Source organism: Copadichromis virginalis, linkage group LG10 (assembly GCF_057382275.1).
Source record: "Copadichromis virginalis isolate Kocher_CV1m ecotype Utaka linkage group LG10, C_Virginalis_male_GT1.1, whole genome shotgun sequence".
In the NCBI taxonomy this organism is placed as follows: Eukaryota; Metazoa; Chordata; class Actinopteri; order Cichliformes; family Cichlidae; genus Copadichromis; species Copadichromis virginalis.
In genome coordinates this window covers 13,239,940-13,266,359 of record NC_140627.1, presented here as the reverse complement: position 1 = coordinate 13,266,359, position 26,420 = coordinate 13,239,940, and the positions used below count along the sequence as shown (strand labels likewise).

The following is a 26,420-nucleotide window of genomic DNA, read 5'->3' as shown; positions in this document are numbered from 1 at the left end:
AATTTTCTCTTTATAGTGAAGCAGAAGATCTATTGCTACGATGTACTAAGCAAAAATTGAAAAGCACATAAAACAATAACATAGCAAGGTTACTCAAATAGACTACAATAAATTACACAATACTACATATGCAAAACCCAATGGTTAATTTCAACCAGTGCCTAATTTACATTTTTGTACTGCAGCTGTCAGCCACACACTCGCACCACACTCTCACAAACCAAGCCCCCCCCCCACACACACACACACAGTGCTATAATTTGCACTACCATACCAGATAGAAATATTTTGGGTAAATTGGACAGTTTTAACACATGTGACCAGTAAAACTTCAATCCATTGTTGGCATGACTCCACAGTAATTCCTCATGTAAGCGATGTGCTGTACAAGGCATTTAAAGTAATTACAGTAAAAATACATTTTCATAATAAGCAATGTACCATGAGAAATATGTATAAAATAGCTTGATAATAGTAATAATAATACTGCTTTTATGCTTCTCCCAGATCTCATCTCTGTCCACCATGAGTTGTAATGTCACTTTGTTCCACGAGATCAAAATAGATATCACAGAGTAAGAAAAACTTCCCATACAAATCCAACTGTACAAACATTATACTAAGTTCTTGCTAGGTAAAGTTCCAAAAAAGCCAAAGTGGAAAATGAAATGCACTTTTTCTTTTCGACTGCCTTTGAAAATGATTATTATAAAATGACTCTGCAGTTAGACTTCCTATTATGAGAAAGCAAAGGCAGGATGTTCGCGGTTGTACACCTTTGGAAAAAGACAGAACATACATATTAAATCCTATTTTACCTACACATCCTAAATACAGCTTTACATTTCCATTTTTCATCTATGTCACATTTCTCATCTCTTTCTGGCTGCCAGGTTATACCCTTGTGGTAGAGTGGGTGCTGGGCAGGCCTGCAGAGCTGTAGCCAGCGGGAAAGGTGCTGTATGGACTCATGTTGGAAAGGCCCATTAGGGAGTTGGGGATCATGGTGATGTTGTTGGGGGTCATCAGAGGGATGTCGTCAGGGGAGCGGCGCTGACTGAGCGTATAGTCCAAACTGGGCGAGACGTGGAGAGGATTGTGAAGGGCCTCGCACTGGTTCCTTTGCTGGGATGACAAGGTCTCGTCTACTGTTGTGGTGTGGCTTGCATTATTGCCTTTGCTTTCGCGCTGCGGACTGGGCTGCTGTGAAGTGTCCTGGCGGCTGCGCTTGTCCTTGCGGTAGTACAGAGCAGCAAAGGCCAGAACGTTGAGGAACAGCAGTGACGCCCCGACAGCAATAGTGACACTGAGCTCTGTGGAGTAATCTCTCGGGTTTGGCATGATCAGAGGACCCATCTCTCTCCCTCCTTCTCCGCTACTGTGGGCAGTGGATAAAGGCGGGCGTCCAGTACCCCCAGACCTCTTGCCATTGGACTGGGTGGGATCCAGTGGTGTGACCTTGGTGGTGGTGGAGGAGTAATGGAACATGTCATGGAGGTTGTAGAGATGGGGCACCAGGTGTTTCCAGAAGGCTACTTTGGTTGCACGGTAATGGTCACGGATACGAGGCTTCAGGCCAATGTGCAAGTACAGCTGGTCGTAGGGGTCATACTTGGACCAGGCTACCTCCTCAAAGCGGTTGGCCTTGGTGTGGATGAACTTGGTGTCCTGTGGCACTGGCTTGTTAGGATCCCTATGAAGACATCATAGGTAAATTTTAGCCTTGGAGGGAAATTAATTTCAATATATATTAACTTTTAGCACAATCCTCTTCAATCCTAATTCAATGAACATGAGATTTTTTAAATATGTGATTTGGCTTATATTTGCCCTAACATCAATGGGCATCACTATTGAAAATATCTACATCACTACTGTTTTAATAACAGGAGGGATGTGCAAAGTATTTGGTTGTTACAGTTACTATTCTTAAACTTAAGAAGAATTTGCAGGAATTTCTACTTAGGTATTTTTTTGGCATCTTTTTACTTTTACTCCCTATCTTTATCACAAACAACTCTCCTTTCTGCTCCTTACATTTTTAAACAGGCTCATTACTTAAACTTTTACTTTAGCCATTTGAGGGGAGTTATTATATGCTGTCACTGAGCACCTTCAAACATCAGGCTGAATCTAAATGGAGGGAACAAAAAACATAAAAGACAACCCTACCGGTGTGTCAATCACCGGCGCTAACCATACACAAAGAGATTAAAGATTTTTTTTTTTTTTTAAAATACAAATTTAGGCCTCATTTAGCGCTGTATTCAGGGGTTTAATTGGACTAAATGACCTGGAATGATGTTTTTAGTGAAGGTGTTTATAAGTTGTGACTGCTAGAGCTACAGAAAAGAAGTGAACATAAAGGAAGAAATGTTTTTTTTAACTAGCAGGTGATTTTAAATTCAATATTTCTAAGAGTTCAACAAATGTCAGCAAACAAAGTGTTTCTGTGCAGTTTGCCACACATCTACTAGCTAAAAGTATAGTTGTTGTTTTTGTTCCTCAGAGAGAGCAAAGAAAGTGAGATAACTTCACTTAGAAATGGAGAAAGATGTAAGAAAAAGAACAGGTTTATTTTTTAGGGTTATTATTGATTATTTTTAAGGGTAAGGTCTGTTCGTTAAGATTTGAAATTGATGCTTATACGTAACATTCAAATTTCTTTCATACTAACATTTCGCTATTAAAAGGTTACATAAAAGGTTGCAATTTTGTGAAGGGCATGCAGGTTTGCAGTAGTGTAGTGAAGTTTATAATGTTGTACTTTGTTGGACTGGTGCATGAGCGGCTGTGGTGTTCATGGTCAATGTAAGATTACATCAGTAGATTGAGGGTGATCGTGCTGTTTAGATTCACTCAATGAATCCTACCTTAGCTTTATACTGTCTAGGCTTTGGAAATCAGTTTATGCAAAAGCATCTGCTTATATCTTGTTGAATTCAGAGCAGCTACACAGGTCAGCTGATCAAAGCCTGTATACAAAAAAATGGAGCTCACAACAGAAATTATTCTATCTTAGTTCTAAGTGATTCTTTCCCCACCGCACCACCACAAGCTTAGGGTTCACACACATGCCAAATCTCACTGACTATACACATTTTCCTGTTTAGCCGTTGAGGCAAAGTCTGCAGTTGAAGGCAAATGCAAACAGAGCTGGTTTTATTTATTCCCTTTGTTTGTCCTCTGCTTCTGTTCTGCATAACAGGAATTCAAGCCGAGTGCAATCATCAGAATTACAATTTAAGTTGAAATGGACTTTCTATTCCTATGTATTAATATTATTTTATGATGCAATTAATATAACATGAGATTCAGTTCGTTTGGTACATTTCACAGCATGTACTTTTTCACTTTTACTTGATTAAAGAAGTTGAATTGGTACTCTTGGTGCTTTTACAAGATTTTTTTTTTTTTTTAACAAAACCTCTTTTCTTGTACTTAAAAAAAGTCTGGTAAAACTGCCCCCTCTGGTGAAAATGACATTAACCTCATTGCTCAGGCCCACAAGTCAAGTCCATAAATTTTGCCCTTCCAAATATACAAGGAAAGATAGCTTTTCCAATGAAATGCAATACAGAAAGAGGAGAGAAACCTTATCAATATATAAGCAAAACAACAGGTCAACACAATGTAATATCACAAACTCTCCTCAAGAGCTCAGCATCCCCTCATCCCCCACACACTGAAACAGCAGCCTATAGTGATCAGTGCTGCATATCTGCCAACCACTAGGGCCATCACCCACAAAGATTCATTGCAGTTGTGCATTCAAAATGAAGGAAGACTCTGGCATGCAGCAGGGGAGCCCTCCACCACAACTCACTTAGATGTCTTTTATCTTCAAACACACTTAGTAAATCTTTGCCTTGGTATGATGAATTGAAAAACAAAGCTGTCAGAAAAAAAGAGCTCCACTCCAACTCCACATCCTACTGAAAGCCTTTCAGTTAGTGCAATTTGATCTTTGCTTGTTTTGGGCAAAATAAACTCACAATCGCTGAAAATTGAAGACAGATATATAGATGAATCGGCTGCATTTTTTTTGCCTCCTTGTAAAATCGATTTAAAAAAAAGCTAATCTGCCAGAAGGAAAGACAGATCCTGAGTGAAAAATAAGAGTTCGTCTCTAAACACTTATTTATTACCAGCATTTATCTGTAATACAAGTCGACGTATTTCCGTAGTGACAAAGTGAGTCACTCCTATCAAAAAACACAACTCACTAAAGCTGGCCTTAAATTTATAGAGCACATCTAAACTGTGTCTTCAAACTTTCTCTTCAGTGTAACCTTTTTGTTAAACACCAATGAACTGCTTTAAACATTTATGCGAATGAAGCTGTAAATTTTATTAGCCCTTACCTTTCGGACAGCTGCCCAAAGTGATGAAACTGTGTTATGTGCATTACACCAGGTTTTAGAGATAGCTAAACAAGACTTTGACTGTTTAAAAAAGAGACTAAATAGATACACTCAGTTTTGTCAGCTGATATGACTGTGCTGGACTGATGTCTGATTTTTATTAGGATCTGGCATTAAGTATGCAGGGAAGCAATTAAGTTCACACGTATGGGTGCAGAGTTAAACTGTTTTTAAAACATTTTTAATGAGGTCAAACCAGTTGCAGCAAAGGTAAGGAGACCTATTGCACAATAAGTTGTCTAAATTAAAATCTTTTTAATGTCAGGAATTGATGCAAAGCAATAAAAACTAAGGCACAATTTAGGGACAGTTATGTTATTTCACAATCATTTCTAAGCCAAGACAGGAATATGAAATTAGAATGAATGGCAATTTAATGCATTTCAACGAATGTGTAAATGAGTCACATTCTTATTACTTTACTTTTTGCTGAATCCACTGTTACTCACCCACTTTTCGCAAAGTTGGTCCAATAAGTCATAACCACAGCGCTGAGCATGATATCGTTCCTGGAGAAATTACAGGGGAACAGATCAGTTGGGCCCACCATGGGGATGCCAAATACATAAGGCACCTCATCTCCATGCGCTGAGTCTGACCACACTGGCTTCATAAGGCTCTGGCAGTGGTGGTAGAAGGCGTAGAAGTAGGTGGGCGAGCCGTAGCGGGCGTGTAGGTCAGCCGTTACCACCGAGGGCTCCACCCACTGGTGGTCAGTGAAGAGGGCCACCAGGGTCTTCCTCCTAGTCTCTGGGTTGTCCTTGTCAGCCCAGTCTGTGTACATGAATTTGATTGTCTCCCTCAGTGTGTCCTTCCCTTCTGGGTAGCCATACAAACTGTCCACAAAGTCGGACACAGCAAAGTCAAAGTCGCTGCCAGACACACCGTCTTCCAGGTCCATCACATTCTCCACAAAGCGCAGGCCCTCTCCCTGATTAACACCCAGCATTATATCATAGTTAAGGAACTCGCCCTGCTCCATCAGGATCTCTGGGTCATCTGGGATGACATCACCATCGATGACAGGGCCAAAAGCCACGCGGTAACGGGCAGCCTGGATGTCTTGCTCAACCAGCTCTTTAGCACTTTTCTTCTGCAGGCAGGACACCATGTCTACTGTGTCCAACACATTGCAGCCAACCCTCTCAGCAAGCATGCGAGTGTACTTGACTGGCTGGTAGTTGACAGCCCAGCTGGACAGCGCTGAACCACTCTGGATGATGGCTCTGTGGAACAGACCTTGGGAGACAAAATTCAGAACAAAAACACACAGGACAAAGGCACAGAGAACATAGGTTAACCAGCAAAATCATATTTATTAACAGCATTCCTGACTGCCAGGAGCAAATACATGATTCACGTTGCATTAATTGGTATTCATAACTAAATCTGAGGCTGGCTGCCCGTTGCTTCTTGTGGCAACAAGATGAAACAAGGCCACATGTGACGTACTTTGATTATTAATCAGGAAGATTAGAAATACAAAGAATGATAAGGCTGGCGAGTTGAGCAGATGAGACGCCGCTAAGTAAAGCAGCGGGTAGAAGAAATAAATTAGTAAAGAGGAATGTTGCTTCTTCTTCTGAGAATATGAAAAACGCCAAAAAGAAAATCCATTCTTTTCTCGGCTGATTTCTAATTTGTCTCATGTGGCGTCTTCTCTATATGCAGATGACAGGGAATGCACATCAAACCAATTTCAACTCGGCTCAATTTTCAGTGAGGAGGTTCCAGTTTTCCTTACACTGGTCATGCACAGAGCTACTGTAATTGCAGCAACGTTATTGGCGTCCTGCTAACAAGCTGCTTAGCATACACGTAGCTTGCTGGTGCCAACTCTGTGGTGCAGGGGTGTGTGTGCAGAGAGCTGAATATGCAGTTACCCTGATCCTTCAGTGTTGATACAGTAAACACGCTGCTCTGTTGAATTGTTTATATGCAGTGCGTCACCTCTGTCTCTAGGGATTTTGTTTCTAGCACCTAAAAATGACAAGTGATATGTATCAACTCAGAAATACTCTGCTGGGGTTAAGGAAGAGCGTTCGCTGGAAAAGCAGTGCAGGGGCAGTGTCACTTTCTCCTTCCTTTGCTGTCATTTATTTCAATTTTTTAGGGCAGCAGCTAGCTAGTCTACTTCAAAGACAGCCGGAGGTCTTTGTGCATTTGCTGCAGCCAAGCTAGGACATTCAATACAAACCTCACAAAGGACGGCTCTCGCAGTCTCCCTGTCCTCGCATAGATGAAAACACACAATTTCTGTCCTTCTCGTGATTTTGGCCAGCATCAATGGGAGAACCAGGGCAATAATACAGCAAAGATAAGATGTTCAACTCCCAGCAGGCCACCCATATTGAAATACACATCTTTGATTCTTGCAAGGAGCTTTGGATGACTGTAAATCAAACAGCATGTTTTATTGTTACCTAGTTTTCTTTTTACCGAGTGTAAAAATGGAAATGTAAAGCTGTAAAGCTCAATTAAAATCAAAGTGTCTTACACTGTTCAAAATATATGAAATAATTTGGTTTAAAGTATATTTTCAATTACAACACTAATGCAGCAGTTGTGTGTGTGTGTGTGTGTGTGTGTGTGTGTGTGTGTGTGTGTGTGTGTGTGTGTGTGTGTGAGTGTGTGAGTGAGAGAGAGAGAGAGAGAGAGAGAGCCAGAGAGAGAGCCAGAGCCGTGGAGGAGGGGTTTATCAGTTTTTAATGAGAATATCTTAAGAATTCGGACTGCTTCATTCTCATGCCAACCTCGTCTTTGGTAAACAATGTCTTCGCTCAAGGTTTTGCAATGACGGACGACAAACACACAACATCGTTGGTATTTTTAAATCATTTTCGGACGCTGCAGGTAGGCACACAAGGGTAAACAAACATCACGCCGAGAAACTGAAATATAAATGAGTTGGAATGGTAAAAACTGATGGTCACAGGTGAACTCGAAGACATGCTGAAAACTTTATAATGCCAGTAGGCTTCTTTAAGAGCTTCACGTTTTAAGAGGCAGAGCTTTTAGCCTGATTAGATTGAGTAGAGGGGAACAAAAGCAATCACTTACTTAACGAATACCCCCTTTACCCTACTCCCATATCATAACACTTCATCTCCCTGCCAGAGCATTTGGAGCTTCATTTGGAGAACAAAACTCTAAAACTGCCCCCCGCCTGGTGCTGAATTTTTGCATTAGTTATAGCCCAAACAGCAGGGATTAACACCACATCAAAGTGAGAGACAACTTCAAAAACAGTGATTGCAGATTCCTACCCTCTGAGTGGTGGGATAGAGTCAGCAAACTGACGCAGGAAGCACCAATTCCAGATCCAAAAACCGTGATGCGACTGGGGTCTCCTCCAAAGTACCCGATATTTTTACTTATCCAGCGTAGGGCTTGAATCTGGTCCAGGAGTCCGTAGTTTCCTTTTGCTGCCTGGTCACCGGTACTGAGGAAGCCTGGTGTATACAGAGAGACAACAGAGCCAGTGATGAAGAAGAGCTCGACCAAATATGTCACAGCTTTGATCTAAAGCTGTAGCCCAGCGGGGAGTCTGAATGAACTGACACCATTCCCCCTCAGGTGTAAATATGCCTTTGCTCTCTCCCACAGCGTTCCACTACCTTAGCCGACTCCTTGTAATAGTCTTCCAAGCAGCAGCGCCCCTTACCAAGCGATCCAGGCTCCGCTGCTCGTGAAATTTCAATGCTCTCCTCATAAGAGTGACTTCATAACGTTTAATGTAATGTAAATAAACCTTTTATTTCCAGAAAAAAATGTCATTAAACTACAGCGAGGTCACCGTTGCTCTTACACTTGCTCTTGTTACTGATCCGCTTGTCAAGTCTCATCCAAACACCTTACTGTTTTGAATGTTAAACACAGGGTGGAGGGTGTGGGGGGGCTCTCGACCTTGTAAGTGCCTGCGAATGGTGCATTTAAATTGTTTTACTTCGAAGAAAGGCTGATAATCTTGTACAGATTAGATAAATCCATCTAAAAGAAGATAAATTGTGTTTTCAGAGTGGGTATAAAACAGATTGTGTGAAACAAGGACATGGCATGATAAGTGTTTGCATAGCTTTTCCTCTGAAGACAACATTTGTATGCAGACCAAGCTACACTATGCTACCCAGATCTCAGGAAGCTATATTTCCTTGTACAGCTTTCCACTATAGTTTTCTCTCATGTCTGTACTACATTTTATATGGTAATGACAGCAGCACAGTTGACGCTAATGACAGCGGTGACAGTTTATTCTCCCAAGTTCAAGCAGGACTAAATGTGTTGTTTGAAATGCCATTAAAATGTACCGCACCTAGTATTCCGATTCTGTAGTTGAGCGTGACGACAACAACATTTCCATAACTGGCCAAAACGCTGCCGTCCATCATGTTGCCGGTGCCCTCCATGTAGGAGCCTCCATGGATGTAGACCATCACGGGCCGTGCTTCGGAGTCCCTTATATCTGCAACATCGACGCACACACACACACAGATGCTAGGCAAACACCTGCAGAGGTGGGGGTGGAACAGCAGTGAAATGTAGACTTAAAGGAGAACTGTTACTAAAACTTTATGGCCCAACCACTTCAGTATGAGGTATGGGAAAAGACTGCTTAGAAAATGTGCTCAGAAGCAAGCTAGGGTGGGAGGCCTGTGGTGTGGAAGCTGTAATGACAAATGGCAAATATGCTCTGACACGTGTGTATGAATAATAAATAATTAACCACAGTTTCTATAGTGCATGTGAGGTGCCGGAGCAAGCATTATGTATAACATGCATGCGTAAGCAATATTAAAAACCCACAAATTTGAGACTGTCTATGTTTAGACCTAACTTTATAGATATGAAGTGGAAGGTGTCACACTACTCTGAGCTCTTTCTATTTATTAGTATGAGCTAAGAAGGAAACAGTCCTCTGTTTTCGCTATGAACAGAAAATCTATATTTCATGTTTTGGGGCCAATTTATTATATTGACGAATGACTGTCTTTACAAAGGACTATAAGACAGATAAGTAATAATGCAATCTCTGGATCAATGTGCATGAAAATAGAGATATAGCACTTACTGAAAGGATTGCAACTGTGTTCAGTACAAGACCGAGATGCACTAACAGGAAACTTATGTAATCATAAACTGGATAACATTTTTCTTATTCCTCTTCAAATAAAAAGAAACCCCCGCAGTTCTTTAGGAAAGTCAAAACAAAGGAGTGTAAGATCTTCATGAAACTAAAAGAATCCATGCATCAAGACTTTGAGCTCTTAAAAATACCTTCAGATATATGTATCTCAGCCGCCCCTTTTTTCTTGTGTTGGCTCCCTGGGATTCACATAAGAAAAAAAAAAAAAAGAAGTACAGAATTCAAAATAGCATGGTTGACTGTGCCTCTTAAATAATATACTGTCGGTCCAGACTTTCCTCGGTACAAAAAAGGTAGATGAAGTTAGGTATAAGGTTAGTGTTAAGACGCTAACATTATGACACAAAATGATTACTGTTTATAATTCAGGTTTTAACAAATTGGTATTACCCGTTAAATCTTTTGTAAGTACGCACACATGCACATACACATGCTGTTGCCTTTGAACGCTTCAGTAACTGTGACAGCGAAGGATGCACGTATCTTGGTTCATCCTTCTCTCTATATTTAGACAAAGTGTCACGTTGATTCTTTGCAAAGGGAGTGGAATATAAGGTATATAGTGTTTTGGTGAATAGTGATAAAACTGTGAATAGTGCAATATTCAGAAACAGCCTGTGTAATGTGACAGGACGAGATAGACCACTGGAGGTAAGTGAAAAAGGGGTTTCACATCAGTGAAACAGGTAATAAAGTCAGAGCATGCCCCAGGTGCCTTTTAAATAAACAATGAACAAGTCTGAAGAGAGAAAAATGTATAGAAGAAAAGGGCAATGTTTCTCTGAAATAATGTGTTATTTAACCTGTTTGTGGCCAGATGAGTAGGCCTGTTGGAGGAACTCATTCGAGGGGCTGTGGGGCTACACCATTTTGGACTGCTACCTCTCAAGGAGGCTGTTTATCTGTTGTTGCTATGCTACCAGAGAAAAGCCAGTCAAAGCGTGGCATCTTACAAGTTGAACACGGCTAAACTTTCAGCCCCCCCCCCCTTATGTCAAATACTCTGGAGGGAAGCTGTAACTGTAAGAAACCAAAACCTAATTGAAGTAACCTGAATTAAAGACCTCTGTTTGTCAACATTTGATTTAGGGAACACGCAGCATTACCGTGGTGTTACACTGTGCTGCTAATTTGCAGATTCACTCAAAATGTTTCCTCGCTGGTTCATTTCACACTTCTATTAGTTAGAAGAATAGGAGGGGATTCAGCATGCGATAGACGGTTGACTCCTGTACCTCACTAATTAGCCCCCAGCAGACATGCTGTCGGAGCAAAGCAGTGATTCGGTAATTTTAAAGAAGTTTTAGAAAACATGGAAAGCTAGCACTTTTACTTTTACTAGCACTGCTGTAATTTCCACTGGTGCTGTAGGCTTGTTATTTTAAAAAATACCAAAAATCTCATTTAGTTAAAGGGGGGACCAGTGCTTGAACAACACCTTGGCCCTGAAGTACTTCACTCGATATCTGTTGCTGGGAGAACATGCACATGCCTCAGTCTGTCTATGTTTAGGTATGCAGAGGATCAATTAAGTGGCATCAGGGAAAACTCTTTAGTTGCCTACCAAATCATTACCCCTAATGTGACAGCAACATGTCGGACAATGATGACATTGCACTGGGCAGTAAATCAGCCCTTGCTAGCAGCAGTGGCATGGATATTGGTTACACGCATGCTTTATGATGATCACAGCACAACATCAGGGCCACGATAAACAGTGATCAATGGACGTGGAACGCCATCGCTGTCCTTTTTACCACACCAACTCACCATCGTCTGTTGGAGCGTAGATGTTTAGATACAGGCAGTCCTCGCTCTGATCCTGAATGTATGTGGCCACTGTGTCCAGGTTATAGGTGAACCATATTGGCATCATAATCTCTGGCACAGTGTTGTGGATGTTCTGAGGGCAGACGGGCATGAAGTGGGTAGCGTTCTTGATACCTGACCAGGAGGAGGGCTGATCAGGGGGCATGAAACGCTTCTCGCCCAGAGGTGGGGCAGCATAGGGGACCCCGAGATACTGATCTACTGGCCTGAGGACCTCACTGGGCACAGGAACCCTGAGGCCGCGCAGTTTCCCATACTGGGTGGTCACAGTTGGGTAAAATTTCTGGCTCGTTGCCCTGGTCAGTGACCAGCAGGAACATAATATCCACCAAAGAAGAGCACAATGGGTGATGGTTACAGTCCCTTGCCGATGTAGCAGGTGTGCAGGCAACAGATGGTCTCTAAATGTAGCCAGCCACATGGTCTGGGCAAGATGGTGCCCTTGCACAACACAAATGCACACTTTAGTGTCTATTCAGTCCTTCTGCACTGACCCTGTCAACCAGACATCACTCACTGCGCCTTTAGATCTGACAGTTATAAAATCCGAATACACCTCAACCAGGTATCGAGCGCCCCCACTTCCAGCTTTCATGGCAGGGAACACAGATCTGAAAACGAGAGGATTTGACAAATTAGACCAGAAAAACATGAAAATGTGTGAAAAGAGTGAAAAAAACAAAAAATATCCACATAAATGATATTTTTAATAAAAGCATTACCTTCCTCCAGTTTAGCGCTAAACGCACACACTGGCTTGATAATAACCTTTTTATGCTTGCTCATGCACAAATCACTGAATACTGATCTTTGTGTATCAGTGGAGGAGGCGATAGGGAAAATCTGAAAAACCCATCTGCTGTGATGTTGGAGTGACGCTGCGAAACCATCTCGAGCTAAAAGGTGTTAAGAACTCAATTTCTTATGTAAAAGCAACACAGAGCAGAAGAGACAAATCTTTGATAAGTACCAAAGCAAGATTAAAAAACGGCGCGCTCGCGGAGAATAAATACGACTCGACTGGAATGTTTCAGTGTTTAATTTATTTCAAAAACCCCAAATCATAAGTGCAGTCTTTTTCTTTTCTTTTCTTTTTTAAGTCTTTCAGTGCATCTAAGCAGTACTGTCAGCTGTTGACATGATACATAATGGAAGTGATGAACATTCGCAGAACAAACATGCCTGATGGGACCCAAACCTCTCCACAGGGTGGAGTATTTCAAAAAGCCTTTATGTCTGTAACTGCTCTGCACTTTTTGCTTCCACTACTTTCAGGTGTCATAAATGGTAAGTCAGTGAATGGAGAGTTCAAGGCAGGATGATTTATTTTAGCTTTTGGACTTTTACTGCCTTTTCTAGTTTTTAACCACTACAGTTTTCATTTCCTAGAAGAACTGCATAACTGCAAAGCACAAAACAATGGAAGCTGCAAAATGAATTCCTTGATTTTTGACCTGTTAGTCCTTCAAGTCACTGAACACATATTAACACATATTAGTCTATCTCGTACCTCACTGCAAATGCAATCACCAGGTACCTAATAATAAGTAGTTACTGGTGTGTAAGCGTCACACACAGCCACCCCAACCACATGTGTGCGCAGTGGTAAAATAAAGTGTAACCTTACCCCATGGAGACCTATAGAGAATAAAATGCATAGTTTCTCATCCAATTAACAATGCTCTAATACAAAATTCATCCCATCTTAGTCCTTATGGTCTAGGACAGCAGTAGGTGTGATGTGCTTAACATCAGGTTCACACTGGCATGTCAATAGGCAAAGCAAAAGCAAGCTTGTTAACCTATTTAGATTATTGATAAGCACTTCACTGAGGTTTGTCAAAGCCTGCTGCTAAACAGCTCCATTTTTAACCCGATGAACCTAACTAATAAGAAAGGGAGCAGTTTCTTCCCGCTATTATAAACACTAATTAACCATAGCTGTGGCGCACCGGTTTTCCTTGTTCTCTGCAACATTTTGTTTACACTGGCAGGGACACAAACAGAGGCAGCTCGTCCTTTTCTTTTGCAGGTGCTGTGCATCAACCAATATGAACATCATTACATTATTCCCATTTCCAGGCAATGAGACAATTCAGATACATTTTTATTCTCACACTAGCACCGAGGTTCATTTGAGAAATATTCTAGATCTGTGCCTGGGGCCAGCTTTGTCTGTATTAATTAACAGTTATGAATGTTCCACCAAAAGCCAAAAAGGACAAGACTTGTTCTATCCCCTATCTTTTATACGACAATGATGTACAGCTCCCACGACATTTAAATGGGAAAGATAAAGAAGCAGATTTTTTTTCTTTTTTTTTTCTCTTCTGTATATCAGGGCACATCTCCTGGTTTGAAAGTGACACAGATAATAAATCATTTGGATCCATTTAGAGGTGAAAAAGCCTTCTCTCTCTTCACAAAACCTGCTGTGAAATCATTATCCATTATGAAATTAGCGGTAACATGCTGTACAGAGGGAATCACTAGTCAGACTTGGTTAGTTGTCTCTGGTTTAAGAAGCAGCAAAAAAAAGGCAATGCTGGAGATCGAGGAGATAATATGTGGACTTAAAATGAGAGGCATTACCTTCCTCATCACACATTTGCAGTGTTGCTTTCAACCCATCGGTATGTTTTTCTCCATCTGACATTCAATCAGAGTCCTAATTTAAGTGTCGGAGCAAAGCTGAGGTGGTTTCTTTTGGGGCTGTACCTCATATAAAATACTTATTTTGTTTCACTGACGTCACTGCAGACAGTCAAAGCGCCTGCATACTGCTTTCCCAACTTCTTCTGGTGTGCGATGGGACAGATGTGGATAAAAGCTTTATAGCTTACACCAAATGGGCCATGTAATAAAATTGAGCTATCACTCAGTCAAGTATGATACACCGCAAGTTATTTAGCAATTTAGACTGGCAACATGCCCAGAACCCAGTAACTAAGTTATATTTTTAAAAAAGAAAAGAAAGAAGAAAAAAAAAGAAACTGTTTTACAACCATAATGTTTTACTCTAACAGGCTTGTTTGCACTATGCACACACACATGTGGCTGCGCCACATCGGTGGTTTAAGTGAATACCTAGCGTCCCTGAGGCCAAAATACTTCAATTCCCATTTGACTGACTTGATCCTAGTTACAAACCTATTAGAATGATTGCTGTAATCATGTTTCACTCCCACCATTACTATCTCTACACCTACATCATTGACAGGCACACAAATCAACTCCAATTCACCACTAATAAAAAAAATCTCAACAACATCTTATCGACTGGATCCTGGTAGCCCGGGGCCCCCCCTGACATGAAAAGATTGGAGAAGGAGCCTGTGTCAGACAACAGTGGGCTACCGAGCTCCCAATGCCCTTGTAATTCGACTGGTGTGGATCAAACCCGTTTTAGTGGATTTCCCAAATCCCCCTAATTTTGCAAGGCAATAAAGAGGAGCAGGGATTGGTGTAGGGGTGAAAAAATATCCTCCGCGGAAGGTGTAGGTAGCACTCAAACATAATGATCACCGCTTTATAAATTAATGCAAGGATGCAGACCAGAGAAAACCAAGCCACAGCCCACGTAGCATCGACAAACTGCTGTAGTGTGTGTGTGTGTGTGTGTGTGTGTGTGTGTGTGTGTGTGTGTGTGTTTGTGTGTGTGTGCGCGCCTCACGTTGTGACTGGGAAGCTTGTTTAATCTAGGTCTAGGACGGTGTAATATTGGATAAAATGGGGAAAATAAAACACCGAGCACAGAAAAGAGCCACTGTGGTAAATCGCAAAGCAATCGCTTTAAAGAACACAGTCAACCCAGATGTCAGTGATCAATCTGAACAAAGATTCGTCTCATGGAGAGAAGAAAAAAGGAATTAAAAAGATCAGAATCATTAGGTTAACTCACCTGCTTATTCACAAGCTAAGACGCGCTCCATCTCGAGATTTCCTCCATACTATGCCCGTCAGTTACATAAAACAATATGTTTCGTGCGTGTGTGTGAGTGTGAGTGGAATATTTCTCCGGTTTCGGTATCAAACGCGCAGATCTTCACTCTTATCTCCTGCTTCGCACAGTCTGTGTGCTTTGCGCATTCACGACGCCAAGGTCAGGAGCGCCAACGGTTTTAATGGAGCGCCCACCATAGAGATCTCTCTACGGCGCCCACTGCTAGCGCGTTACTAGGCAACCACCGGGATGCGCCGGTGCATTAAATTCACCATCCAAAAAACCCGACTGAATCCCAATTTAGAAACCATTAACTAAGCACCTTAACCTCGGACTGCACTCATGGGCGCACACATTTCGTGTAGAGGTAAAACCCATCTACGACTGACCACATCAAAAAGTAAAGTGAGCAGGCCTGCACGGACAGAGAGAGAGAGAGACCACAGACACATTTGCATTGGCAAAAGCCTTTTTAGCAAATTGTGACAACAACGGCAAAATAGAAAATGTTGCAAACCACCCTCCAGTGTTATCCCATGCTTTGCAGCACATGTTAGACCTGATCACCCAGTAGAGTCATTAAAAAATCTTATTCGTACTAGATCTACACTACACAAACAATCAGACTGAAGATGCAAAAAACAAAAAAACAAACAAACAAACAAACAAAAACTAGTTAAATGCTGTGAGCCAAAATGACCACAGGTGCTAGGAAACCAGTCTATGACAGGTAAGGGGGAAAATATATCTTCCCCAAAAAACAGATCATTCCAGTAATTGTTTTTTGTTTTTCTCTAGCTTGCTGACTTTCTGTTTAAGCACCTGTATGTGGGGAATTGGGCTTATGCTTTTGTTGCATTCAGTGGTTAAACTAAATCTAAAAATATGAACATCCAACCACACTAGAATCTGTCCCAACGATACAGATGAGTTATGAGACAAAGTCTGGGCAGTTGCTGACAGGGCAGACATATTCCCCCACATATCCTTTTTTTTTTTTTTTTTAATAATGCCCAGTGGTCACAGCTATGATGCACAGCTGAGGGATCATTTCTAGACTTCTTGGAGAGAGATGCTGCCCAGTGTAGTGTGCTTCAAGCTGGGTTACAAATGAAAGCTTTTTACAGAAATGAAAATATTTTGCATATATGTTGGTTCCCATGCAGGGAACAATCCCTGTTTATTACAATGAGTTTCAAACGCATCTGACCACATGAACAGAATACTATTGGTTATCAAAGGACAAAAACATTGCAAATCTAACAGTCGCCATTTATTCAATTTTAGCGTTATATGCCTAACTCAGTCAAAAAAAGCCAGAAATAAATCTACCAGGTCCTCTCTAGCCTGAAGTCTTAATCCTACAGCTGGCCTGATAGACCCACATCTTCCTTTTAATCAGTGTTGCCTGACCCTGTGGTACCAGGTCTGGGTCACACACTCACCTGTGAGCTCCTGCGTAAGATTTGTAAGGCTGCCAGATGGGTTAGGAATGATCCTGCTTAAGTTGCTTTCAGAAAAGGCAGAGAAATGCTGACCTGACAGTATCTGTATGTACACAGCTGGCAATGCCCTTGTGGTAACAAAAACAGGTCACTGTCACTGAAGCAGACAGACACATCCACCTGGGAGGGGAAAAGTATGAGATGCACTGACTAATGAGGAACCAGTTTTTCACAAATGGAGATCTGAGCATTTTAACCCAAAATTTGGGTTTAGTTTAAAATCTAAAATACTGGGAAAATTATAGACCAGTTAGAGGAGTATGGGACTCATGTGACACCGTGATACAATAAAAACAAACTGAATTCAAAAAGAATTAATGCTCTGCAGGTGGTCAATGCTCATCTTGATTGTAGAAACAAAGCTTACATACTAATTCTCTTTCTCCCTTTTGCTTTTTGATAAAGGTGAGTATTGTCTTTCTTTTTTGATTCCCTTTGCCCTTCTCAATCCATCTTCCCCTCTGCGATGTTCCTCAGGACCCATGCTGCAGTGCCCGCCTTGTGGTAAGAAGATACAATATCAGCATGTCCAAACAATGCACATCACTCCCACTGTACTCCCCAATCCGCCCTTTCACCACATTAAAGATTTTATGCAAGATGAACGCTATCATGTTCTACTGACATTTTCTCGGCGGCGTACCATATCATCTTGCATTTATTTGTGATCATTTATGGAAATGAATCAACCTAAAAGGTCTCTGTGTTGCTCAAAAATGCCATAAATAGATGATATAAAACTTTAATGAACCCCAGGGGGAAAGTGGGTCATAGCAGCAACAGAAAACAGGATATACTGTAGGTAACAGCAAACACAAATGTTTGCTGCAGACATCTGGGGAAAATAATACAACGGGATACGTGAAATATGCTTGTTATCATGACTGTTAGATAGCCAATGTTAGACAGGATTTTATCTGAAGGTGGTCACATGTGCACAGTTTGTGGATTTAAATCACAAATGTTGTGTGCACAAAATGTGCATCACTGGAGGAAAGTAACACATGAGTAATCTACCGAAATTTGGTAATTGGAATTATATAAGGATACTAATGATTTTACAGTTGTGGGTAAAATATTTATAGACGCCCCTCAACCCCCCAACATTCTGTTACGTAACCAAATTATCACCAATTGCTATTCAAACCTGCACTTATGAGCCTGCTCAGAGTGCCCTTTTCTGCAAGGCCGGCTGTATTATGCAGAAATGATGTGGCTGTCAGACACCCCTGGGTGTTCTTGAGGTGAGGGAGTCCCAGGCAAAGAAGGAATGTTGTAATTTTAGGTTATCACCTCATTAAGTGCATTTACATGAGACCCTTTACCACTAATTATCTAAATGGTATCCCTTTACATCTAGATAATGCCTGAATATAAATGGCTCACGTAACCACCTCCAAAAGAATGGAATGACAGACTAATGATTTATTTAACTTATAAATATTTCTCCTATAATAAATATGATAATGTGTGTTTCTTATTGTCGAAACTTGTGGTTTCTGCACAAAGGGACAGGAAAGCTCATATATCATATTGTTTTCATAGTTTTTCTAACTAGTGTCTGTTGCTCAATGTTTTCATCTAAATAAAATATTTTAGAATTTAAATTTGCCCAGAAGGACAGTTAATTTAGTCCTCAGTGCCCCCTCTTCTCAACATATGCTACCCATCACAGTATACCTTCTGTGCTCCACCCACAGATGGTGCTATCGTTTAAGGATTACGCCCTGAATTTAGTCTATCAGGAGAGCTCTTCCAGTCGACGCTGCAAACACTGCACTGAAACGCATACAAATAGGCGGCAATGCAGGGTTACGATTTAGGGAATATTTAAAGGCAGTTTACGTGAAAAAAAGAACTCCTGCAAGATTACAATGAGGGAAATGAGAACCCAATTATATTTTTACGCTCCTTCCAATTTCCCATGATGCACTGCGCCGTTTCAATATGTAACAGTTATGCCTAAATGAACTATTAAATTTGTTGAATTTCATATACGTATATACATGTACCATAGAAACCTTAAAATGTGGGTTATTTGAACCGAAAATAACGACTGACACGACCAGAAATTGCCCAAATCGAGAGCTCTGAATGTTGCTGTTGTACCCGTAACTAAGGCAACGGTGAAGAATGACGTGACTCGCGGGAGAACAAACGCTAAACGCACCACGGCAGCCGTGTACTGTTTCCTTCCTGTGTAATGGCAATAGTTATTTAACATGGAGAGACAAACTTTAGGGAAGGAGAGGCTGATAGTGCCGACTGACTTCACCTCACCAGTACTTCCGAGTAAGTTGCACCTAAATTCTTGTTACTGTTGAGCTAAATAAACTGTTAATTAGCAAATGTTAGCTTACAGTGTAGCCCACTTGGCGCTTACATGAACTCATGTTTAACTAGTAAAAGTGATTTTATACTTCACGATTAGGAAGCTGTCATGTTTATCTTTACTGAGCTTAGCGTAACAATATGCTTGTTTGGGAACATGGGGAACCTTATATTGGATTAGAGTAGCTAATGCATGCAGGCACATAGACACTGTTTTATTTTATGAAGGGGAGACTCCGGAGGACCTCATACCCCCATCGCATTTTGCATCAAGTGCCCATTCTGCTGGAGCAAACAGATGTGTTCAAATCCCGGCGACACAGCCACCCGTCTCCTGGATAAACCAAGGCATGATATCAGCACCATCATCAGGGGAGCCAAGTCCTGCCAATCCATGGCTTGCCATCAATCAGGCCCAACAGGAAATCTTGGAGCTGAGGAAGGAAAATCAGAGGATCTTGATGCTACAAGGAGACAGCATAAGGACCCCTGATTATCGTTCAGATTGTAGAGCCAGGTATATCCACTACATGTTTTATATGGTCTGTCACTTGGGTGGCAATATGGACATATTAATGTGGTCTCTTTCCTTTTATGCAGATCAAAAGACAGAGGAGGTAATTTGTCTCGATGGGAATCAGAGTGGCGACTGGAGGCAGAAAAGCACAAGGTTGAAGCAGAGAGGTTAAAGGGGCAGGTGGAGGCACTAAAGGAGATTGCAGAAAGATGCAGGGAAGAGGTCAGAGACAAAGACAACACCCTTAGCAGGTAAGAGATGTGCTTGTGTCATTATGTGACATCTGAGTGATATTATGTATTTTTTCCCCACACATTTAGTACGTAACCTGACATTATGGAGGTCAGCAAATAACGGTTTTGAACAAGCTTAACTTGGAATAACCTTTGCACAACAGACACAGCCATGAGATGGAAGCAATACATACGGATCTATCCAAGGCTAAGTCTGAACTCAGCCAAATCAGAGAGGAGCTCAGTCTCTGCAGCGCACAGAAGGAAAAAATAAGCTCACAGGTAATGATGTTTACTGACAAAACATTTCATTTCGACACTCTTGTAGACATACATCACCTGAGAGTTACTGGCATTTTGTAACTTATTTTGGCAGTTTGCAGTTAAATTTGTTTTTGTACAGTTTTGTGATCCCAATAAAACATTTTAGTCACATTTCACAATAATAAGGTTAATAAAGTCTGCTTTTTCTGTTTGCAATATGTCTGTTTTTTCTCACAGCTTGAAAGACTGAAAGCAGAGTCGGAGGAGGAAATTACAAGGCTGAGGAGAGATGCTGAAAGGAGCAAAGAGGAATCCCGGGAGCTTGCTTTGAAGGTTGAAATGGGCAGGTTGCAGGCTGTAGAGGAAGCCAAACAACAGACTCTCAGACTATTAGAGCAACTAGAGGAATTTCGGAAGAACAAGGAGGTGGAGGTGTGTTTAAATGATCATAAACATTGTACTTTGGTGACCTCATTTAGGATTAAGGGCCTTAATCCAACAACAACTAAGTATCTCTGAGCAGAACTCTGAGCACTGCCTTCACTCTGACTTTGCAAGTAATGTGAGAATGTGTATTTGAAGATGAATAAGTCATTATGTCACTATTTGTCTGTGTCATAAACTTCCCTTATTTTCAGCTGCAACAGTTGAATGCATCCCATTATGCAGAGTTGGGTGCAGCACAAAAAACAAATGTTGAACTACAGGACCGACTTCAGTCAATGACCTCAGAACTGCTGCAGCTAAAGAGCACTCTGATGGAAGTATCTACTGAGAGAAATGGACTAAAAGAACATTTAAGGTGCTTCATTCAATCTAAAACGGAACAGAACTAAAGCATTTAAAGCACTCTGTAGTCACTGTTTTGTGTGTGTGTGGTGAGGGGCATGTTGTTGTTTATTTTTCAGCCAAATGGGACAAGCTTTTGAGACACAGTCTGCTACATTGCAAAGCCTCAGAAATTACATCGGCCAGCTTGCACCAGAGAAAGGAGAGAGGGAACGATTAAATGAAGCTGTTGAGGTAGAGGCAATATATACAGTATTGATTGTAATGAGCATACTGCAAAGTAAATGCATGGGACTTTCAAATGTTCTTTTCACTAGAGTAAAGGAAGAACAGTAAAATATGAATGAGTTAATGTACAAATTATATAATTAATGCTAATTGTGTGTAATTTAATCTTGTCCATTTTGCAGAGGCTGAACAAAGAGAAAGCAGCTCTTCAGACAACTGCAGAGCTTTTGACAGTCAGGCTTAACTCTGTGAATGAGATACTCGTCCTCCAAGAAGAGAAAATGGTGAAAAAGGTGAGTGGGTTTTCTTGACTTTCTAAATTTACATAGCAAAACATGATACAAAACTGTGTTTAAGACATCTGGTGATCAGCAGCAGTCTAATGTGAAACCAGCAGATACCTATGATTTTGTGTTGTCTCTAAGGATGTTTGCGGACCACGTAAGGTAAGAAATGTCAAACTGAATGTACATCACAGACCACATTGAATAAGCCGGACTAGTGAAACACACCTTTCTTTCTGTGTATATACGTTTAACTACACATGTAATATCTGAGATATCTTAATGAGAAGAAAGGGCTATTTTTGTACATGATAAAGAAATGCTGCTGTAGTAGATTAAAGAAATCTGTCAGCACAACTCTTTGGGTTTAAATTGAAAGAAATAAAAGTGTAAAATTACAGAGAACTACACTTCTGTATCCGTCTTAAGTTAACTCAGTTGGGTGCTCACTTCACATATGCGTACACTGAGTAGCGCTGCAGGAGACTGAAATATGATAACAGTTGGTAGAGATAGGTAATTACAGTAAACCGCTTAGTTTGTTGTTGGAGGCTACATCCTCTGTGATGCTCCGTTATCACACAGTACTTTGGAAAGGTTTAGCCTATTTTAGATGTTGAGATTCTTACGTGTCATGGAATATCATCTGGGAGGCGTTTGGTCAGTCCCAGATTATTTACCTTGTTGCATGTGAAAGCAGCTTCAAACATGCAGTCAGAGTCTTATATCATGATTGGAACAAACTCCTAAAAGAGATGGTATGGTATGGCCTTTACGGAGCCATTTCTCAACATCACTGAGTCAGTCTGGCATTATATGAAGAGATGTGAGCAACAGGTCTTCAGTACACAAATGCATTTAGAAAATTGGTGCTGTTTTGGATGCAAATTATTATTTTTTTTCATTGGGCTCTTTGTAAAGTTGACAGATTTTAAAACCTGCTATATTGTCCATTGATAAGCATTGTCAGTTTACCTTTAGTACCCAGATCCTTTGTGCAGTACTACATTGTGGGAAAGAGAGAAGAAAACTCCTCATTTCAAGATGTAGTGCTTTAGAAAACATCAAGGCTAATTTGAAAACAATTATGCATGCTCATGTGGTGCGTGCACTGAAGTGTATGTGTGTATTTGTGTTTCCCATATATGTGTGTGTGTTTCCACAGACATCAATGGATCCACTTGTGGAGAAAGGATCCGAAGGCCTTCAAGTGCTTCAGCTGTGGAGAGAGAAAGTGTTCAAGTTGTGCGTCCAGCTTCGCTCAAAGGACATCGAGATAAGAGGAGAAAAGGAAAAACTGATTTCAAAAGTATGAAAACGGCTATTATTTTGCTATATCACACAGTACAGGTAATTCCAGCGTATTTAAAACTGTGTTCAATGTGGGACTGCAATGATGTGTGTTTTAGGTCAGATTTGCAGAGCAGCAGCTGCAGCAGGAGCAGCACAGAGCTAGCGTGCTCCAACACAGCCTACATGACAGGATCGCTGAGCTGGACCTCGAGAGGGTGGAAAAGGATGTTAGTACCAGGGCAACTGATGTGATTTACATGGCTGTCTGAAATTTTGATGATGCGTAATAAACTTCGGTCTGCCTAGGAAAGTGATAAATGCTCGTACATTTTTTACCACAGCAGATGATGCTGACTGCACCAAAACTTTGGTTCCCAGAGCCATTGAGGTTTAAAGGACAGCACCTGGGGAAAGACAATCTTAAAAACTAAGCACCGCATTAAAAACAGTAAAACAGATCTGTGAAAGATGCTCAGTTATATGTGGGAATGTTTTTCTTTCCAGGCACTGAAACAGGATTTGGCCAGTGTTCACAAGGAAAATGTTCAGTTGAAGTTACAGAGCCAGAAAGCAGAGGCTGAACTTAAAACCTTGACAGAGGCAGTGCAAAGGTAAAAAAAAAAATAGCAAAACTGAATTTCAGAGGATAAGGAAAGATAAGGAGACGTATTAGAAAAGTAGAAATAGAATTCAAGACAGACATATATTGGCTGTGCCTTACAGATTCTGTGAGGCGCTGGAAAGCAAGGTGGCAGAAGTGGAGGCAGCTAAAGCAAGGCTCAACACTTTTACCCAGAGACTGACTTTTGCTAAAAGACGAGTGGAGACAGTCCAAGGTACGTGTGTGTGTCTATATATATATATATATATATATATATATATATATATATATATATATATATATATATATATATATATATATATATATATATATATATATATATATATATATATGCATGCTGATGGGTTAATAGCATAGCTAGAAGAACATAAAGAATTTATATCGGGTTTTGTTTTTGCAGCTTTGGTCATGAGGAAGGCAGCCCTGCAGAAAGTTGAACAGGCCTGTAAACAGCCAGATAAGGATGCTGAAAGGTACAGTTTTTTTTTTTTCGTTTTTTTTTTTCAATGTGGGTGATTCTCTCTTTCACCTCTATTTCATCTCTTTCACGTTCTTTCTGGATCATAGACATACATTTTAGGCCAAGAGCCTTTATAAGCATCTTGTTCTTCCACTCACTTGCTCTTTTGGCTTTCTCACAAAAAGCTCATGTTCTAATATGTCAGGATGTTCTTGCATTAGTAGAAATAGTTGCTGCTTTCAAGCCTCATATGTGGTGAGATGAATGAAGGATCAAGAAAAGAAAATAAGTACGTGGAGGGTTCTGAGGTTAGATTTTTATGCTGGTATAGAGTGGCATACTGCATACTGATTTGATGGGACATATATAACAGGTGTCGCTAATGTGGTTGAAATAAGTGTTGTGAATAGCAGGTGTTGCTGTCTTATGCTGTCAGTGTATCTATACAAGATGATTATAATTCATGCAAAAAGTAACTTTCAGGCTGTTTAGCTTACTTTGTTATGCATCATGCAGAGCCTTCTCTACTTCTGCTTGTCTGTTTGCTGTACCATTTTATCTTTGTTGCCCTGCAGCATCAGAAACCTCCAGATAGAGCACAGTTTGGTGTGCGAAGAGAGAGACAGACTCACTCGAGAGCTCAAAAGAACCCCAGAGCTTATCGAGAACGCTCTCGCTGATCTGAAAGAGCAATGTGAGACCCCATATGGATCACAACACCCATTATATCGTCTGTTTGTCTGGTACATATCCACATTTCTGTAATGCATGTGTCTCCGCGCACTTTATACCCTCTGCAGATGAGAGTAAAGTTAGGCTACAGCAGCAGGAGCTGGAGCAGAGCTGGGTGGAGCTCGAGCAGGCTGTAGCTGGTAGAGAGGAGGCTGAGCAGAACCTGCAGCAGATCCAGGCCCAGCTGGAGGACACTAAGGTCACCCTGGAGAGAGTCCGCTGTGAGCTGCTCAGCCAGCAAGAGCAGAGTGAGCAGGGTGAGGCCGCTCGCTGTGCACCTTTCAGAAGGCCCTTCAGCTGAAAGCAGCTGTTCTCTGTGCCTAAAAGCTAACAATGCTGTGAGAGCGGTTAACCAAAAACAATAACGTTACAGACTGACCACGCACACAACACTGTGTTTTAGACTTTTATGTAGACTATAAAAATGTGCAAACATATACACTGAAACCTAATGCATCCCTGGAGTCACATAGAAGTATTGAACTCAGACACTCTCTGTATGTCAAACACAGTACTGAGGAGTGGTGCATTTGTTTCCCCTACCCTGCTTCAGCCCTGCAGGAAAGAGTGTCTGAGATTGAGGAGCGGTGTTCTGAGAAGCTGAGAGAAATGGAGGCTCAAGTCAGCACAGTCAGGAAAGAGCACACCAAAGCAGGTAGTAAGATTAACTGTATGCTGCCTCAGTACACTGCAGGTTTACATATGGCAATGAAGTCATATCCTTAATGCAGACTTTGCTCTAATATGATTGGAATTGTTTACACAGTATATAGCAGCATATCCCTGTGGCTTTTGAGGCGTCTGTGTCGTCTGTTGCAGTTATGACTTTGCGTGAGTTTGAGAGAGAGGCAGCAAAGAAACTGGAAGAGATGAAGCAAAGCCGAAATCCGGAGAGTGAAAACACAAGGAGGAAAGTCCAGCACAAACAACTGAAGGAGACAGTGAGGGACAAAAACCAACACTTGGTAAGATTTTATTATAGCAAAACACAGTCGTGGAGATTTTTGCTTCTGTGTCATTCGACCTGCATTTGTTCCAGGTCACAGTTGCTGATAGAGGGCTGATGAAGGAGCACCAGAGAGCTCAGGCGATGGCTCGGCAAAACTCTGCTGCTCAATGGAAACCTCGACAAAACGCTTCAGAATGGAGCTGTTCTGTAGGCGCACAAGTCCAACTACCTGCAGATGGTAAGAAATGTCTTAGTTTTGCATGTTTTTTTTTGAAGTCCCAGCATTTACACAGATGTGACAGAGCTGACCAATGACCTGTCTGCATCCTGTCAGAGACACTTCTGTGTGTTTTGGAGGAGCTCCATACTCTCAGTGCTGCAGTGGTAAACAGCTCTGAGGACTCTGCGGAGGAGGAAGGACAGAGTGACATTGTGGAACCATCCACCGGCAGTCTGCACAGCTGATACCTGAAGATGTGTCACTGCAGCCAGTAAACCCACCTTTAAATTCTAACTGTTGGCAGTGTTGATAACATACAGCTCCTGGAAATCATTTGTTTGAGCCAAACCACTTAAAATCAGACATGTCACATTTGAACTAAACAGATACTGTGTGTTACATGTAGAGTAATATAAATTTAAGGTTGTGTAATTCTTCGAGGATTCTGTGACAATGGTCCATTTTCTGAATAATCTAAATTTCTTGTCTTTGCAGTAAGATAATAAAATATATTTTTAAGTGAAATCTGTGGTGTTTGATTTTTCAAGTAAAATTAGATATACATGGAGACATTTTGACACGAGTTTCCAAGCCTTTTTGAGTCAGCCGTGAAGCTTAAGTTTATAAAGCAGCTGTTTATATAATTGGTGCAT

General features: G+C 41.2%; 2 protein-coding genes across 3 annotated transcripts; one reads left to right on the top strand and one right to left on the bottom strand.

The window, feature by feature from the left end:
- Nucleotides 1–277: 277 nt before the first annotated feature.
- nlgn3b (neuroligin 3b) lies at nucleotides 278–15,670 on the bottom strand. 2 transcript variants are annotated; one of them, XM_085469911.1, is made up of 7 exons: nucleotides 15,299–15,670; nucleotides 11,338–12,008; nucleotides 9,699–9,746; nucleotides 8,737–8,886; nucleotides 7,691–7,876; nucleotides 4,874–5,663; nucleotides 278–1,693 (listed from the first exon to the last, which is right to left on the bottom strand). In XM_085469911.1, the coding sequence occupies exons 2-7, from the start codon at nucleotides 11,816–11,818 to the stop codon at nucleotides 895–897; spliced, it is 2,454 nt and encodes an 817-aa protein (XP_085326037.1). In that variant the 5' UTR covers nucleotides 11,819–12,008; nucleotides 15,299–15,670; the 3' UTR covers nucleotides 278–894. The 2 variants fall into 2 exon arrangements, with proteins under 2 accessions (XP_085326037.1, XP_085326038.1); XM_085469912.1 differs by lacking the exon at nucleotides 9,699–9,746 and having other exon boundaries at nucleotides 15,299–15,669.
- A 3,119-nt stretch (nucleotides 15,671–18,789) lies between these two features.
- Nucleotides 18,790–26,292, top strand: cchcr1 (coiled-coil alpha-helical rod protein 1). Its single transcript, XM_085469910.1, has 19 exons — nucleotides 18,790–19,137; nucleotides 19,405–19,693; nucleotides 19,777–19,944; nucleotides 20,091–20,208; nucleotides 20,428–20,622; nucleotides 20,829–20,992; nucleotides 21,099–21,213; nucleotides 21,390–21,500; nucleotides 22,657–22,800; nucleotides 22,901–23,011; nucleotides 23,289–23,395; nucleotides 23,508–23,620; nucleotides 23,807–23,879; nucleotides 24,442–24,560; nucleotides 24,667–24,855; nucleotides 25,152–25,253; nucleotides 25,418–25,563; nucleotides 25,638–25,785; nucleotides 25,882–26,292. Exons 1-19 carry the CDS (start codon nucleotides 19,068–19,070, stop codon nucleotides 26,010–26,012), a joined length of 2,613 nt encoding a protein of 870 aa, XP_085326036.1. The 5' UTR covers nucleotides 18,790–19,067; the 3' UTR covers nucleotides 26,013–26,292.
- The last annotated feature ends 128 nt before the right edge of the window (nucleotides 26,293–26,420 follow it).